This window comes from Falco cherrug, chromosome 6 (assembly GCF_023634085.1).
Source record: "Falco cherrug isolate bFalChe1 chromosome 6, bFalChe1.pri, whole genome shotgun sequence".
Classification (NCBI taxonomy): domain Eukaryota; kingdom Metazoa; phylum Chordata; class Aves; order Falconiformes; family Falconidae; genus Falco; species Falco cherrug.
In genome coordinates, this window is record NC_073702.1 from 90,445,641 (window position 1) to 90,462,721 (window position 17,081).

Genomic DNA, 17,081 nt, shown 5'->3' on the forward strand with positions numbered 1-17,081 from the left:
TGACCCAGTTAGTGAGGAAGACTAGTTTAGGATTAGAGTTCAGGCGAGTATTTATGAGTTTAGCATAATCCCCAGCTCCAATTTCCCGTACATTTGGGCAACAGGTGCATTGCTCCTCACTCCCATACCAGTAAAAGGACAGTCATTAGCTCTTTTTATCTCCCCTTTTGTTTGCATAGGTAACGGGCTCCTTTTGTACATTTTAAAATATTAAGAACCCTGTTCAGGAAAAAGGAGAGTCAAACAACATGAGATATCACCACCCTACAAAAAATAATGAACACAGCACACGCTCAAAAGGGGAGGATCATCCTGTAGGATCTGTCCAAATGAGGATGCTGCAAAAAGTGTTTGGAAGTATTGCCTGGATTAACAATAAACCAAAAAGCCTTTATATCCCCTGTAAGTGACATGCTCCCTGGTTTTTTGTGCCCGTGTGCTGCAAACCCTGCCTCTTTTAGCGCTTGATATTCAACTGGATAGCCTTCTGGAAGTGGAGGAAATGGATGATTTAGGAAAATCACACAACCACCTCTAATCCTAAGCGCTACCAAAGTGGCTCTTCTGTACAAGTGATTTTCAAGTGCTGGAAGTTGTTGGTTGATCTAAGCACTTGCTTATATCAGGGGTCCTCAAACTACGGCCCGCAGGCCGGGTATAGCCCCCCAGGGTCCTCAATCCAGCCCCCCATATTTACAGACACCCCCCCTGCCCCCCCGCCGGGGGTTGGGGGGGAAACCAAGCAGCCGCAGATGAGTCCCTGCCACTGCATCCGCGCCGGCCCCCTGGTTAAAGAGTTTGAGGACCCCTGGCTTAGATCGTCAGGGGTATGAGAGTCTCAAGCTGACAATCTGGGTGGCTGGATGAGAGAAGACAATAAAACTTTTATAGAGCTGAATGTCTTTTAACTGTGTTCAGTTATTACCAGGTGTTTACTAATCTAAATGATCATATTATCAGCCAGTGGTGGGAGTCTGGTGTCTGGTTACAGGCGCTGAGAGCAGCCAATGGCATTTATTTAATCAAACAGGTTAAGACACTTTCCAAAGCAGATGGGAGGATGGCATTAGAAAGAACATTACATAGCTGGTAACACCAGATATTTCATCTTTCTTCAAAGTTGCCATCTCACTTGTTAACATCCAGTAACACGTACTATCAAATAATATTTCAGATCACTTTTCAGGCAGCTGTACAACATACGAGTTTCAGAAGTACCACACTGACACAAGAAGCCAGCTTCCGTTTTCATCAAATGCACCAAAGTGCACGCAGGTATCTCTGACAGCTAAAGGGACTCCGAGTTCCACATCACCAGTGATCTCTTAAGAGTCTACCTTACGAAAAAAAAAAGGATTGCCCTGAGAGTTTAAAAACAAAACATGCAAAGCATGTGACAGATACTTTCTGACATTTGCTTTGACATACAGCTACTCACCACTTCTTCAGTATGGTCTTTTTCCACTGGAACTGCGCTGGCACCTAGAAGAAAAACAGATTACTACAGACTCATCCTAGCAACAAGCATCACTGACAGGAGGCCTCAGTCAAATTGGTTTGATGAGATGGCTTGGGGTTTGGGTTGGCAGGTCAGTAAACCAGACACATTTTGCATTACAGCTTCTCTAATTCAGGATGGAAAAGCAACGTGAAGTTACAGCCTAGCACGAGAAGAGGCATGTTGACATTTCTAGCACAACAAGAATACACACCAAAACCCAGAAAGCAACACTTGAATTCCAAGACCTGCAAGTCAGGTCTTCATTTAGTTGCACCTGTTTGGTGGTAAAAAACCCACTGGAAACAAGCTAGGCTTACATGTACCCCAAGAACCTTTTGGCTTCTGCAAGGGGCTCCAGGGGCTCCACCACCACCTCCCCAGCAGGAGACCGTTCTTCAAGGCTTTAAAGCAACTACTGTCCCAATTCTGCTGGAGAAACTGTGCCTCACTTGGATAGGAGGCGGCTCCTGGAGGGAAGGACAGAGCCAGAAGGGACAGGAAAACTTCCATTCACTGAGTGGTCCATTATCACCCCAAGAAATAAGCAAAAAAGTCAAATCCTAGTGGAAAACACTGCTCCGGAATGAAGCAGCACAACCCGTCTCTCTCCCTCCCTCTCCATGCTGAGGACGCACAGGGTAATTAACACCTCCTTGCACCAGTTGTACTGTACCTGGCCAAAGGCATTTGCTTTTGGAAAGAAACTGTTGCACATGAGCCCCCCATGCTGCTTTGTTTTGCCATCACTGCTGCAGTATGTCTCCAGCTGGTTAATAAGCTTGGCTGCTGTGCATTATTAATAAACTGTGTCAATTCTCATCCACCTTGAGAACTGCAGAAGTGAAGTGAAGCAAGTCTGCCAGCCACACACGAGCGCGAGAAGCAAGGCTTACTGTGTCGTGGCTTCACAGACTGTCCGCACGGTATATAATCACCACACACAAACACACAGCTTGAGGTGCAGCTCCGAAGCTCTTGCACAAGTCAGGATAGTCTTAAATCCCCTTAGACCTATCACCCCCTCTGCAGTACGGCTTGCCTGGGACAGGGAGGGATCTGTAACAGACGAACACAAAGCAGATTACAGAGAAGGGCGTCAGTTTACCTGACAGCGTCAGGAAAACTTAATGCTGCCCCAAGGAAGGTTCCTGCAAAGCAGCCAGGAGCAGGTGGCCTCACGCTACTGAAAGCGGTAAAACCCTTCTCCGTGTCTTCAGAGGAAGCAGCCACCCCCTCGAGCACTGACTGTGTGTAATAACTGAACGCGATGCAGTAACTATTCTGGTATTTCTGCTATCCTCTAGCTTTGCTCCCCCAAACGCGTATGTAGGGATGTGCTTCTCCAGCCCCCGTCTCCTCTCTGCGTATACAACTGCGATCAGCGAAGGGAACCCACACGAGGGTAGCACAGAAGGGATTCCCCTAAAATAGCGCTACACCCCTACCCCACCGCTTCCCCAGAACGCCAGGTGGTGTGTGTGGGAGATGGTGCTACATAGAGCCAACCGCTCCCCCATCTCGCGCTCAGCGCTGAGCCAGGCTTTAGGACACTTTATTTACTAACCTAGTATGCAAATAATTACCACGCTGCACAGTGCTGACGCCGCTGCAGTCTAACCTGACTGCATCCTCCATCTGAGCATGGAGGATGAGGATGTGCGTACACGTGGGGGCAGGAGACTGGCAGCGAAGTCCCTTCTATTAAAAAAGTTCTCCCAACCCCACAGGGGCTGGAGCTGCTGCTCTTGCGGCAGGAGCGGCTCGCAGTCCGCGCTCAGAGGTAAGCGGAGGGGATGACCCGCTTCATTGCCTCTTCCTGACGAGGCTCCTCTCCTCCAGCCCGTGAGAAATCACGACACGCACAAGGGCAAACATCTGCTTTTGTCCTTTCAGTGATGCTGCCACAACACATCTCCTGTGAGTTACACCCAGCTGATGTGATAAAGCACAGAACAAACTTCTGAACATTCTTTTGCTATTAGAGATGCCAACTTCAGGCTGCCTCGAGCGGTATGTCAGTGGTGCAGAAACAAAGTCAGGTTGTGCTCCCTGCCTTTGCCCTGTCATGAAACAGCTCCCACCTCTCTAAGAAGATTTACAGGTAGATTAATGACCAAGCAAGCACTTGGTTAACGAGGAAAGCTGACATGCACAAAGAGTAAGCATTAGCCTATCATAACAATGTCAGAAGCAGCAAACGGTATTGGACATACGTCGCATTAACCTGCTCGGAGGCACAAAATGAGTACCCAGTCTACCCCAGAGCCTGAAATAATACATTGAGGCAGCTGCTCTGCCAGAGCCGAGACAGGGAGGCCGTGGGGAGCCAGCGTGCCCCACTTCACACGGGTGCTGGCAGCGCTAGCCTGTGCCAGCTGGCAAGAGCTCCCTCGGGGCCACCGGCCAGCTGGAGGTGGCTGGCCAGCACCTCTGCCTTCCTCTCCACATGTGCTCAGGAGGGCTAAAGCCATCACCCGGCACCGGGCAGCAGGGCACCCACCCACTGGGCATGTGGGGACACAACTGCAGGGTTTCACAGCAGAGATGAAGTCAGAGCACACACCAAGGTGGAAATCCTCCCCCCACCCGTGCAGAAAATCCAGCCCTCAGCCCCACGAAGTAAAGCAAAGCCCTGGGTCTGCTTCCCCCTCCTGAGCCAAATCTGCCCAGGCAGTTAGGATCAGGCTGTTTGATTCTGCAGAAATTCTGAGAACTGATGGAAGATCACAAAAAAGGATGAGAAACACAGGACAAACTCACACGGCTTTTGCTTGCATCTCCAAGATTGGGACAGATCTTTTGGTGCGTCCCTGACAAAATCCCCACACGGCTTTGTTTCGTTAATGCCGATGACTCAGTGCAGTGCCACTGCTCATCAAAATGTCAGCAAAAACCCTTCCCAGGAAAGATCACAGAAACTCTGGCATATTGATTTGCAGAAGGAGCACTAGAAAGTTCTTGAAGTTAACGTTGCACTGATTCCCTGCCCCAAACAAACTCCTTAGTTCATTGATTCTGGCTGACACGCGGCAGGAAGATAGCCGAAAGGGACGTAAGAGATACCTGACCCGTCTGACGGCACAAACCGGTACAAGTGTTTGGTAAGAAATCCCCATGGGGTCTCTGGGATAAGCCTGGTGAGCGCCTCCGGGCTGGGGTCTTTCCCCCCATCTCCCGCTCTCCCCTCAGGCACCTGACGGCTCCCAAAGCACCGCGGAGTTTCCGTACGAGTCCCGGGAGCGGTTCCATGCGGAGAGCTCCGCTACCGCACCCAGCGCCCAACCGCTCACCCAGAACGGCACCGGGTCCTCCAGGAAACGCTGCAGCAGCACGAAAAGCTACGGAGCCAAGCCACCACCTCATCCTGGTGTGCTTCACCTTCATCTCACAGCGTGGTTTTCATATTTAATGCCGCACGCCACCCCCCCCCCCCCCGTTAGTCAAGGGTGCGGAGCTGCCACTTGCCGGTCCCCGCGGTCCCCGGGGCAGCTCCGCGCCCGCCCGGCCGCGCCGCGGGCAGGGACCGCCGGGGGACACGGGGGCAGCGGCCGCCCAGCCCGGTGGCAGCGGGGACCGCTCCGAGCGGCGCCCCCGGCCCGGCTGCCCCCCCGCCCGCAGGGGCGACCCCGCGGTGACGCAGGGCGGGCTGGGCATGACGTCATACCCCCGCCGGTGGCGTCACCCTCCGGCAGCGGGGTCCAGCAGGCAAAGCCCCCCGAGCCCCCGCCCCGCGGGGCTGCTCACCCGCCTTCCCCTCGCGGGAGGCCGGGCCGGGCGCCGAGGGGGCTCCGCGCCGCCTCCCCCCGGGCCCGCGCCCCCGCTCACCTGCCAGGGCGGCGGCCCCCAGGAGGCCGAGCAGCGCCAGCGGCCCCATGCCCGCTCCGCTCGGCTCGGCGCGGCTCGGCGCGGCTCGGCTCGGCGCGGCGGCTCGGCTCGCCGCTACTTAAAGGGGGCGCGGGGGCGGAGGAGCCGGGCGGGGGGCCCCGCCGGGAGCTGCGTCACCGCGAGCCCCCGGGGGCGGCGCCGCCCCCGCCCGCTCCCCCCCCGCCAGGCCGGGCCAGGCGCCCCCGGCTCCCCGCCCTCGGCAGCCACCGCGTCGCCCCCCGCCGCCTGCCGGGGAGGTGGGGCCGCCCCCGTGCAGCCCCTGGCCGCAGCCCCCCGGTGCCGCCGCCTCTCCTGCGGGCTGTGCCCCCGCGCTCACAGCAGCGCCACCCCCAGCGCCCCCGCGCCGGTGGTACCCGGCGGGCGAGGGGCGAGGGGCACGGGGCGCCCCCCCCGCCCGGGGAAACCGCCGCTCCCGGCATCTCCGCCGCAGGCAGAGCTGGGGCGGGCGGGGAGGCAGCGGGGGGCAGCGCTCACCGACGGGACAAGTCCCGCAGCCTTTCGGTGCGCAGCCCCCCGGCCCGGCCGGGCCGCGATGGCTGCAAAGCGCAGCCCCCGGCTCCCGTGCAGCCCCCCGCGCCCCCCCAGCCCCCCGCAGGGCCAAGCAGCTGTAACACCCGGGCTCCTCTTGCGCTTCCTTTCGGCAGCACCCAGAGGCCCATCTCCAGCTGTCTGTTCGCTCCCGTTCGCTCGGCGCTGAGCAGGTGCCCGTCTAACCGCCCTGCCCGCGGAGGCCGGTGGAGCTGTACATCGCTCTGGGCCGTTACGCTGTGCATTAACAACGCCGAGCTGCTAGAACCGTACAGCCCTTCAACACACCACACGGGACACAAGGACGCCACGTGCCAGGAAAACTCACTGGCAGCCGCAGCTGTGCATCAAGCAAGCCGGGAAGGTCAGCTCCGCTGGGAGCTCCTTCCAGGAGACAGGAACTCCAGGAGGCAAGGCCAGACACCCCTGCTCACCCCGGGCTCGGATTAGGGTTTCTGCAAAATAACAGAACCCAGTTAACTGGGCACCAAGAAAAGCAAATAAACGCTGCAACACCCCCACTGCTCCCTCAGCCTCCTGCTCCTGCGCGCCGTTCCCCTGCTGCCTGTGCAAGCCCCATCTCCTCGGGCAGATCCTTCTGTGGCAATCGCCAGCCTTGACTGGGCAAGCCCAGACCCCGACTCAAAAAACTATGAAGTATCTCGCTGCCTCCAAGGCTCCCATGTCCTCCCCTGTCTGTGTGAGGATTCAGCCCGGCCTCAACCTCCTCAGCTGCTCGTGAGAAAGAATTCTCAGTGAAATATTTGCCTTCTCTGCTTCCCCAGGTGCATAAATAGCGCACTGTGCGTGCTACACCCTGTGTAACTGTTACACACTCTGTAACTGCTCTACTCCAGCATTTGCTTGGCTATACTTACCTTGGACAGGAAGTCAAAAGGAGAAAGTTACACAAAGATGAAGAAAAACTGCCAGCTATTTTAGTATCTATGAGGTACTCGCACCAAGTACCTGCACCGCACAAGTCCTGTTGATAGTTGGTACAACCACCGCTGCAGAAGCTGCCTCGCTGCAGGACAGCTGAGATGAAGCAGTTCCACACCCCTGCCTCACGTGGCTTCTAATCCATCCCTTGCACCGCAGCAGCTATCACTGCGGCTTCACAGCTGTTTTCCCTGTGCTAGCTGGTTTATTTGTATTTGACTTGTAGGATTTCTCTGAAACATTCCCTCACCTCAGCATTGTCTAGGCTGATCCTAAAGAATCAAGAAGTCCTGAATTTGCCGTTGATAAGAAGAGATGTTAAAGCACTGCTGGGGCATGTTTTGCCATCCGTTAGGTCAGGCTCTACACGGGAGTACATGTTAGTGCCTTCAGACTTGGTCAGAATTGAGGTTACAGAGATCTGCAAGTTTTGCAGGAGGTCACCCAAGAGGTCCGTGACAGGAGCAAGGACAGAACTGGATGGAGGATATCTAATTCCACCTTCAGCACCCAAGGGTATGATTTCAAAACATGATCCCACAGACGTTTCTGCTAGTGCTGGAAAACCAGGCAGAGAGAATCCAAGCACCTTGCCCACAGTTAATGAAGTCAGCCTGTATTTTCAAAACAACATTGCCTTAGACAGACTTTTACAGCCAGGTATCAGCTGGCACCAACTTCCTCGCAGATTAGGAAAGAGATGTGGCTGCATTGTCAGGCTTAGAGCAGGCAGTGGCATATTTCCCTCCGTCGGTTGTGAGTGGGACACCCCAACCTCCCATCTCAGATGTGTCAGAACTTTGACTGCAGTGATCACACGCCTCATAATGTTGTGACAATCTATCACTCTATGAATAAACAGTATTTATCCTGCTGGATTCTCTCAAATACAAATGCTTTAAAAAAAATACATGTTTCGCTCATGCTAGAAGCTAGAACTTTAAATGATGACAAGTGAGTTTCTGTGTCTGGGCTCCTTCTAAATTGAGAGGAGACTGCTGAGGGAACATGAGGATTGCTCTCCTCTAATTAGACATGCTAGTGGGATTATCTTCATTCTTGGATGTCAATTAGTTTTCATGGAATGAAAATCCTGCAGCCCATTTCATGAACAAACTCATCTCCTTCATTCAGAAGGTGCTAAGGGAATGGATTTGGCAAAAAACACCAATCAAATCTGAAAAGCCTCAAGGGACACCATCAATGCAGCTTCAGTAATGGCAGCAAAAATCCTTTCAGAGGTCTTACACATATGCAGTGCTGGTTGCAACATAATGAATAACGGAATTGCACAGATGTTTAGGCTCTGCTGCCATTATACACTACCATATGTATGTATAGATACACACACATTGCTCACTAATACCATTAGAGTGGCTCAGAGGTGGTGCAACGTGTAGTTGAACCATGCCCCAGGAATTCAATTATCATCTTAGAAGCTCTACAGTGAGGCAGGATCAGGTGCATGGCTCGCTTCTTTGTTCGTATGGTGATGGACTTCAGAGGAGTTTAAAAATGCATCAGACATATCCACCGGAGAGGGAACAGGCCAGTGCCCAGCTGGATCTCATCTGCACTGTCCAGACCAGGGGCCTGGCAAAGCAGAAGGGACAACCCTTCAGACCCCATATGCCCGTATACACCCCAAAATCTTTGCACGCCTCCAGCCAAAGCCTCTGTGGGAGGTGGCAGCCAGGACCACACTCAGGCCTCCTCCTTCTTATTGGGCAAAGACTGTTTGTCCTGTACCAGGCACCTGCAGTGATGCTGACGTACGGAGCTTGCTTGTTGAGCTACGGCAGCGTCTGACAAAGAGCAGGGACAGAGGGATCAGGAACAGTGTCAGCTTACGCTGAACCCATGGGAGATGAAATGATACCGCTAAGCCAAAACGCTTCTAAGCACCCCTTGCAGCAGCCTGTGCTTGGGCAGAGGGGGCTGATACAGGCTGTTACGTGTAATGGGTGGTCAGCCTGCACATTTTGGTTTAGCTTCTCTGTCATCTGAAACCCAACAGTGACAAAAAATGCACCCTCATAGGAGAACTGAGTCCAAGGGATGCAAATCACCTGAATGCACCGAGATATAAAAACACCTAATTCTGTATTTATACAATAACCAGCTTCCAGTTTAAAGCTAAAAATGCACATCTTTTGCCTCCACTGAAATATTTTCCCCCTGAAAGTTAAACACACCTGTCACTGCCTGTGGCCTTAGTGCATGGTATCAATGACCTGCCTGGCAAACTGAGCTCCAGCCGAGAGACAGAGGAGCTGTGAAGAGACCCTGTGTGGTACAGACATGTAATTTCTGTAGTTTGGGCAATATCTTTTTTTTCCTTTTTCTATTTATGTAGTTCCTCACACACTAGGGTTTTGTTCATGCCATGTGCTCTTGGGCAGTACGGAAACAACTGCTAGAAAACAACTGCTAATCTTTAGTCTCAAAGACTTTCTTCAAATAAAACCTAAAGAATCTACAGGATAGGATATTTCTGCTCCAGAAACAAGAGAACCTTAAAAGTTTGGTTCGACTCTGTTTAAATTGTCTTTCTCAGTCTTTAGAAACAGCAGATTTTGCTCACTTGTAACCCTCTTTTGTGCAGGATCCTTCTAGCTCCAGCTCTTCAGTTATTGTACCTATACCACAGAAATAAGGCAAATTTTATACGGCCAAACTTAAAAGAGGTTTAAAATGTGCCTAGAAGACATGTCATAACTGTTAAGGGATACTAAAATTATATGTACAGACTCTGCTGTGGTATTCTGGAAAAAGCCTTATGCCAGCTGACACAAATCTTCAGGGCCTCTGGATACATTCACAGGCATCAGAAGCTGTAAAGGTATCACCAGAACGAAAAAAAAGCCCAAACCCAAGCCAAGCTCAAAACAAAGGTATGAGAAAGAAGACCGAGTCTGAACACAACCACTTCCCTGACATCCCAGGTTTTCCACATGAATGTCTTCACATATGCCACTCACATACACACCTATCTCCCTCCCGACTCGAGAAAACTAGATTGTGCTGCAATATGAAAATAAATAGATAAATAAAAAGCAGACTTTGGGCCCTACAGAACAAAGGACAATTTTTCCATACTGCGCTGTCAGCACGATTAGCACTGAAAACCAGTGCCATTTCCTACGTCCTTCCCTGACAGCAGCTCACCGACATTGCTTGCTCCAGGCAGCAGATGCAACTTAGCTCTTGCAATTACACCGGTATGGCATCCACGGAAAAGTGACATTGATGTAAAACAACATGCGCGTTGCCCGCTCTCCTACAAGAGAAAGAATTTGCCTAATACTGTTGTACCACCGGGAATTTTAGTCACAAATCTCTTCATTTTACCTGTGCTGCCACTTCTTGCCTTGGTATAGATTCCTGATTTGCTGTCAGAGCTGGAGTCCCAGTCAAAACCTGCCACTGCAGATGAACTGATCATCAAGCTAAAACACAGCTTTGGATCCAGGGGAGCTCAGAAAGCCCCTACATGATTACTCATGGCTTTATGAATTTGGCTGTGACTGAATCCTCTCCTAGGCTCAGCTGTAACAGAATTGCCTTGCTGACAACAGGAGCAACCTCCGCAGCCCCAGACACCTCCTCTGCAAGGGGGTAAGTAACAGCCACCCCAACACCCTCCTCACCACAGAGGAGTCCTGGACAATGCAGCCCCGAAAGCTGCCAGCACAGCTCTCTGGCCCGGCTTTTGGATGCTCGGTGTCACTGCAGACTGGAGCTCCCAGGCAGCAGATGCCCAGAGAGCTATGGGGCATCTCACCTTCCAGCACCTGGGCTCCCCCAAAATAGCCAAACTGAAACCAACAACAACAAAAACCCCGACCACCACCACCACACACCCCTGCCCCCAAAACAACGCCTGCCTACCCCCCCTAACATTAAGTATTTTTTAAGTAAGCAATTAACCACACACTGGTAGCCTCACTGGTGAAGACGCTTGGGGCTTGTGCAGTAGACTGTAAAACAGGATGGAAATTTCTTTCAGCAGCAAAATGCTGACTTAAGCCCTCGTATTTTGAGTGCTGCTTGTCATTAAGCAAAAATGACTTTTACAGTTGCCTTTACACTGCAAATAATTTAATTTGGGCAATGAAATGGCCCCATTCAGTGTTTCTGCCTGCATTTTGTCAACCACGTATGTTCCATTTAATATTTACAGACTGGGGCACTAGTCTGGCTTAGTAATTAATTTCTTTAAATATTTATAGCTCTTTGACTCTCAGCAAGGGTACTGTTTGGTAAGAACAATATTGTTCTATGGTTGATAGTATCATGGAAATTTCAGGGGCAAATTTCAATTCTGTAAGATAAAAATATATAGATTTCTGCAACAGACTAACGATTTCAAAAGAAACTTTTTATTGCTGAAGGACTTACGTACTGAAAAAAAAATCCCATTATGCCCTTGCACATAACGCCAGGCTGAAAGCACAGTGCTGAAAGATCTATTTCATGACACCAGTACTCACACAGCAGAAGGAATCACCAAAGAAATTTTCAATCACCTCTTTTCAATCACCACTGACCCTAAAGACAGAAACCCAGCTGCAAAAAGACCCTATAAAAGAGAGAGCAAAACCTGCAAAATGCAAGAGGAGTTTTTGCTAAGATCTCTTCCCACTAGAAAATCCTTTTTTTCTTTTGCGTACCCTGATTGTAAGATTGTAGGCGCTCTTTGTGAAATGCTGTGTGCTTATAAAAAAGGCTTAAGAGGCTTAGGTTTAAAGGCAGCCTTGGGAACTGAAAATACCTGGCAGATACTTCTGTCAGTGTAAATTTGTCTAGTTCTATCGACTTCAGAGGCTACATCTAAATGACACCAGCTGAGAGCCAGGACCAGAGAGCACATCCCTGGCCTGTCATTTTCAGCTTTGCCATAGACGTGTGAGTTTTCAGGCATTCCCTCCTGGGTAAGATAGTAACTACCTGGATTTGTGATGCAGGGACAATTTTCCAGAGGAAATTATAGTTATAATTCCTCTGCAAAATGTCATGCAGACAAGGCGGGGTCTTTGCCAGTGACATTGCCTTCCTCACACACAACCCTCCTGGTTCACTGGACACCACCATCCTTCCACTTCTGATTTTTTTCCAGTCTCATCTCCTTTATGACTCCAGGGATCTCAGATAACACGCCCTGACAGCAAGGCAGAGGAAGCAGAGGAACTGCATTTCAGTGGTGACCTGTTGTTTAACACGCCACCCACCCTGCCACAGCAGCACACCGGCCAGGACATCAATCCACCCTGGCTCTGGAATAGCAGTGACTATAATACGTAAAGTCAGTGACAGCGATCAGTGGGAAAAAGCCCAGCAGACAGTGGCTCTGCAAGTCAAGTGGCAGTAGCCACTTCCCCTTGCAGGAGGAATGCCTGGAGCTTGGCTCCCCAAAGTGAAGGCTTTCAAATGCAACGTAAACCTTCCCTCCAACCCTGCAATAACCAAGAAAGCATCCTCTCAAGGTTAATCGGAATCTTTTCAGAGTAGAAGGGCTATTCTGCAAGAGACAGAATTAATGACACATGAATTCCAGGATTTTAAATGTGTCTTCTTTCTCCCCAGGGGTCCCAGCTTGCTCCTGCATCCCAGCCTGGCCATCCACCTGCTCCAGTGCCATGTCCCCACCTACCTCCCTCTTGTCCCAACCACTCTGGTTGGGCATGGCACAATTTGGAGCTGTGGAAGTACTGGCTGGCTGACAGGACAAGTGCTGAGTGACGGGCTGGCAGGATGGATGTGAGCTGACTGACTTGTCTTTCTGTCAGGGAGGCATTAATGTGTGTCACTTCTCTATCCACCTGCCAGTAACAATTTAGGTCCTCTTCAAACACAGATGGTCACAAACCTTCTGGCTTTGCCACTGCTGTACAAACAAGCCAGGCAGCGCTGGCATACCAGAGCTCCAAGCGCAGATGCTATACCCGGGTCCCATGGCCCTGCGGCTCTGCCCCTTCTCCAAAGCTCCCTCCCAGGTCAGATACAGGAGCACGGTCTGGTAGAAACTCACCTCCGCACTGCCTGGTGCTCATTCACCATCCCATCCATCTAGCTGGTCTTGATGAGAAGCTTATGACTTTGTGGCTGCCAAAGAACAGATATTGGGTTCCTGTTGCGCTCCCTGGAAAAGCCCCAATTTTCAAGGAGCAGCACCTACTGCAAGCAGCGGAGGCTCGCTGCAGCTGGCACCTGGCAGCCTGTGGGCAGGACCAGGCAGAGCGCAATGGGCATCTTTGCTGACGTTCAAAATCCCATCTCTCACATATGCCTCTGCAGCTTTCCAGCCAAAAACTTTTGCAATGTTCTGCAGGCCCCCTGCCAGGGATGTAAAGCCAGCACGCAGCCTGCCAGGGAATATAGAAAAAATCTGTTTCAAGATTAAATGTCCTTGCAAGGTGGAAGCCAGCAGATGCCAAGACTTGTGACCCATTACCTAAGGGGTACTAACGCAGGAACCTGCCACTACTTCCCTCTCCAGACCTTGCAAAGGTGGCCTCGACCAGCTGGGAGCCAGGCTCCCATGGGAAGGGGGCCTCCCTGGGGTCCTTAGCACCTTCGATGCTGCACTAACTTGTCTTCAGACCTGTTCCTTGAAAATGCACGTGTGGGACGTTCTCTTTGGCACAGTCACTCTGGATTTCCAACAAGTGGCCATGCCTGCTCCCTTGGGCTTGGCCCCGTTCCTCGGCTTTAGGTGATGCCCCAGGGTTTCCTCAGCCTTCCTGCTGGCAGCTGGTGCTGGCCACACTCAGACAGGAGGCCCTTGGGGGGGACGCAGCCCAGCCATTCCACGTGACATTTGAAAGGCTGAGAAAGCCCAGCATCCAGCTGTAACCCTGGGGGTGGAGAGGTGATGCAAAAGGGAAAAGCAGAAAAAGCGACCCTGAAAGACACTCTGCTACCCTGGATGTGGGGAAGAGCGAGCCATAGCGGGTGGCTTTGCCAGCTCTCATGTAAGGCGCACTGAGCGTTCTGAGCCTGTAAAGTCTCCTGGCCTGGCTCTGGGAAGAGGCAGTTCCTGCACACTTCTTCCTCCACGCACACCCATGTGGGGTGGCTACCTCAGGGGGGATATTTCAGCTCAAATGGGTCAGGTGTGGCAAACTGACACTGGGAGCAAAGTTAAGAGGACACCTCCATTCGAGGTTAGGAGCACCCGGTGCTGGCTGGGTGACTGGCCCACCCAGGCTGAGTAGCTCTGGGGACGACCTGGGACCAGGGCTGTCGAGGGTGCCTGCTGCATTCAAGTGCTGAACAACAAGTCTGTGCTTAATCAACTTCACTTCTTTCTCCCTGTGGCAGTCCAGGCGCTGATGCCATCTCCTCTCATCAAGCACTAGCACCAGAGAGGCACCCCATGGTAGTGGCAAGAGGAGGAAGGGGTCCAGAAATCAGTCTGACCCTTGCCCAGCACACCACTGCATCTCCAGCCTCATCCACTGCTGCCTGTAGAGACCCCCTCCAGCCTTCAAAATTGCCTTTAGCCACAGCCTGTTTCCTTACCCCAGAAGATACTTTTTTTTTTCTTCCCCTCAATAATTCATGTGCAACAGGTTTATTCCTGAACACCAGACAACCAGCTTTAACACTCATGGAGACAAAAACTCAGACATGGGACTTGGCTACACACACGCGTTTCTTGTTGCCCCATGTGGTACTCATCTCGTGGGCACCTCTTTCTGCTTCCAGCACCAACACATCTCAAAACTAAGGCCCCAAAACTCAGATCACAAAAAAAGCCACCCCAAAATACAAACGAAAGCAACTCCCCTATAGATCCAGCCATCCCATGGAGGGAAGAAGCACTCTGAGAGCACGTAGGCAGTTATCCCACGGCTGCCCTCAGCTGTGCTCTTCTTCAGCTGACTCTCTTGGCCCCCAGGCCATGCCCAGAGCAGTGATGCTCCCTCAGGGAACCGCTAGACCCAGGCAGGAGGAGGGGACAAGGACGCAAAAACAAGCCAGCCTCACACAGCACATGCCGAGTTGCTTCCTAAAACTAGGGTGCCTGGACCGGACACAAAACCATATTATTTCAACTTCTAACTGCAGCCTTTTTAGGGGAGCTGCTGTTATACAAAATGTGGGTGTAAATGCCCTGTCCTCTCACTCCTCCTTCAAAGCTCTCAGACACTCACAACAAGCTGCTGGGAACTCAGAACAAACCAGCTGGTGAAGGTCACATTGAAAACGTGTTGCAGGGCATAGCACTGATCCCCACCTCAGCACCTTCAGTCACAGAGTCCTCCCGTTTCCCTGGTGGGAGGTGCTGACTTTAGCACCCCTTCAGCAGCATTCCTGGCCCAAGTACTGGCCTTACCTAGAAATGCCGTCATTGCAGGTAACGCTGGATAGTGTTACCTGCCCCGAGGTTGACTGACACTTCCCATTACATGGACCTCCCTTCTCATGCAAGTGAAACTTTGTTCAGCTTGAACTGAGGTGAGATTTTCCATGCCAGATGTTTTTTTTATTACAAGACTTTCCCTCTTAATTCACAGCACCTGCAAATAAACAGGCCACTGCAAAGGCAATTTAAATAAAGGTTTGACCTTTCAGCCATGAGTTTTTCTGGCTTTGGTTAGCTCCAGCTACTGTCTTAATCACATCTTATTATTTCATGCTCTGTGTGCTATGTGCCAGTTTTTACTTTTAAGGAAGAAATGCTGGCATATGTTGTTGGCTAATAGATGTGTGGGGAAAAATAGTCATTAGGGAAAGCCTACAGAACAAGGTATTTTTAAAATGAACTTTTGTGTTGTGGTAAAACATATGCCCCACAGAAAATCACCTACACTCAATAATGAAAGAGACACATTTATATAGGATGTATACTGCCTGTTTAAACTGAGTTTAGCAACCATATGTCCCAAAGTACCCACGCATACCTCAAACTCCTGGGGAAAGATCCTCCGCTGGTGTAAATGGCCCCAGCTCCATTCACAGGCTGGGAGCTACTTCATTGACGCCTGCTGAGGATCTGCTCCGGCACCTGCCTGTTGCAGGAGCTCAGCTCTCTCCCTGGCTGCCTTTCGGCTCCAGGATCGGGCAGGTCATTGGCATGAATCAGAGCCTCCCACTAGCAGCTGCGTGGGAGGGAAAATAAAAATTCTGTCAGAGTAGGCATCGGCGAGGCCATCGATACCAAATATCCTGGAGGAGCTCCAAGCCGAGGAAAGTGGGGAGCGACTTAATAGCAGGAGGATTCATCAAGGATGACAGAATAGTTTCGATCAGGCATTTATGTAAGGTTCGTCCTGGGCACAGAGAGGCAGCGCTCACTGCCTGCCAGACCGAGTCTGAGGATGAGCCCCAAGGCAACCCAGGCAGCTGGAGCCCTCAGGCAGGGGCTTTGTGCCTGCAGCAGCCCGACTCACTCCTCTGGGACACCGAAGGACGCTGGTCCAGCTCAGCTGGAAAATACCCCAGCCAAACTGCACATACCTCCAACGGACCTGGGGTGGGCACTGGACCTGGGCTGCACGGCAGGGAAGCCACTCAGGCACTGGCTGTGGAGCCCTCACCATGCTCCGTGTCCCTCCTGCTTGGTAATGACAGATCAGTTTTGGCCTTGCTTGTCATACCCTATGGGGCTGATGTTATTCCCCATCTTTGACATCACTAACACATCTCACTTGGAGGTCTTGTGGAATCTTGTACACCCACAGCCCTGAAGGGTGTTGTGGGTTTTAGGTGTTGTCCTAACCCAGGCTCAGGGTGCTGCTCCTCTGCTGTGAGCCAGGACACTTCCTCGAATGAGCAAAAGGAAAAAAACCCTTGGATTTGCTCTGCAGTGGAAGGCACCGAATGCCTTTGCAAAAGCAGCCTCCATTTACCACCAGAGTGCACAGGGGGATGAACAGAGGTGACAACGGGCTCATCGGAAGCCCAAAGCTTCCTGGGAACAGCCCTGGGATGGGGCAGGGCACACAGCTGCGGGGGCTCACTCCAGGAGATGGAGGGGAGGCGGATGGAGGGAACACCTTCACTGCTTCAGGCAGGGTCACTGCAAAAGGGAGGAAACAAATACGACTTGCAGGTACGCAGCATTCGTAACAGGAATCAGAGAGTCCCTCTCTCCCTTCTGTGCAAATTGCCAAGGCCGCAGCTGCATGATTTAGGGAAAGCTGGGGAAATTTCCTCCTACAGCTCTTGAAGCGGGTGGGAAGTGGAGGGTAGGATGGTGCTGAGAGCGCCTGGGATC

At 51.8% G+C, this 17,081-nt stretch overlaps 1 protein-coding gene across 14 annotated transcripts in view; it reads right to left on the reverse strand.

Moving 5' to 3' along the window:
- Positions 1-17,081, reverse strand: part of CHGB (chromogranin B) — a 112,065-nt gene that overhangs the window by 5,129 nt on the left and 89,855 nt on the right. For 13 of the 14 annotated variants that reach the window (XM_055713205.1, XM_055713213.1, XM_055713208.1 and 10 more), the window contains one exon: positions 1,439-1,482. In XM_055713205.1, coding sequence (XP_055569180.1) covers positions 1,439-1,482 — 44 coding nt within the window. Of the gene's footprint in view, positions 1-1,438; positions 1,483-5,326; positions 5,552-17,081 lie in introns of those variants that run through there. The other variant, XM_055713217.1, reaches the window with a different exon arrangement.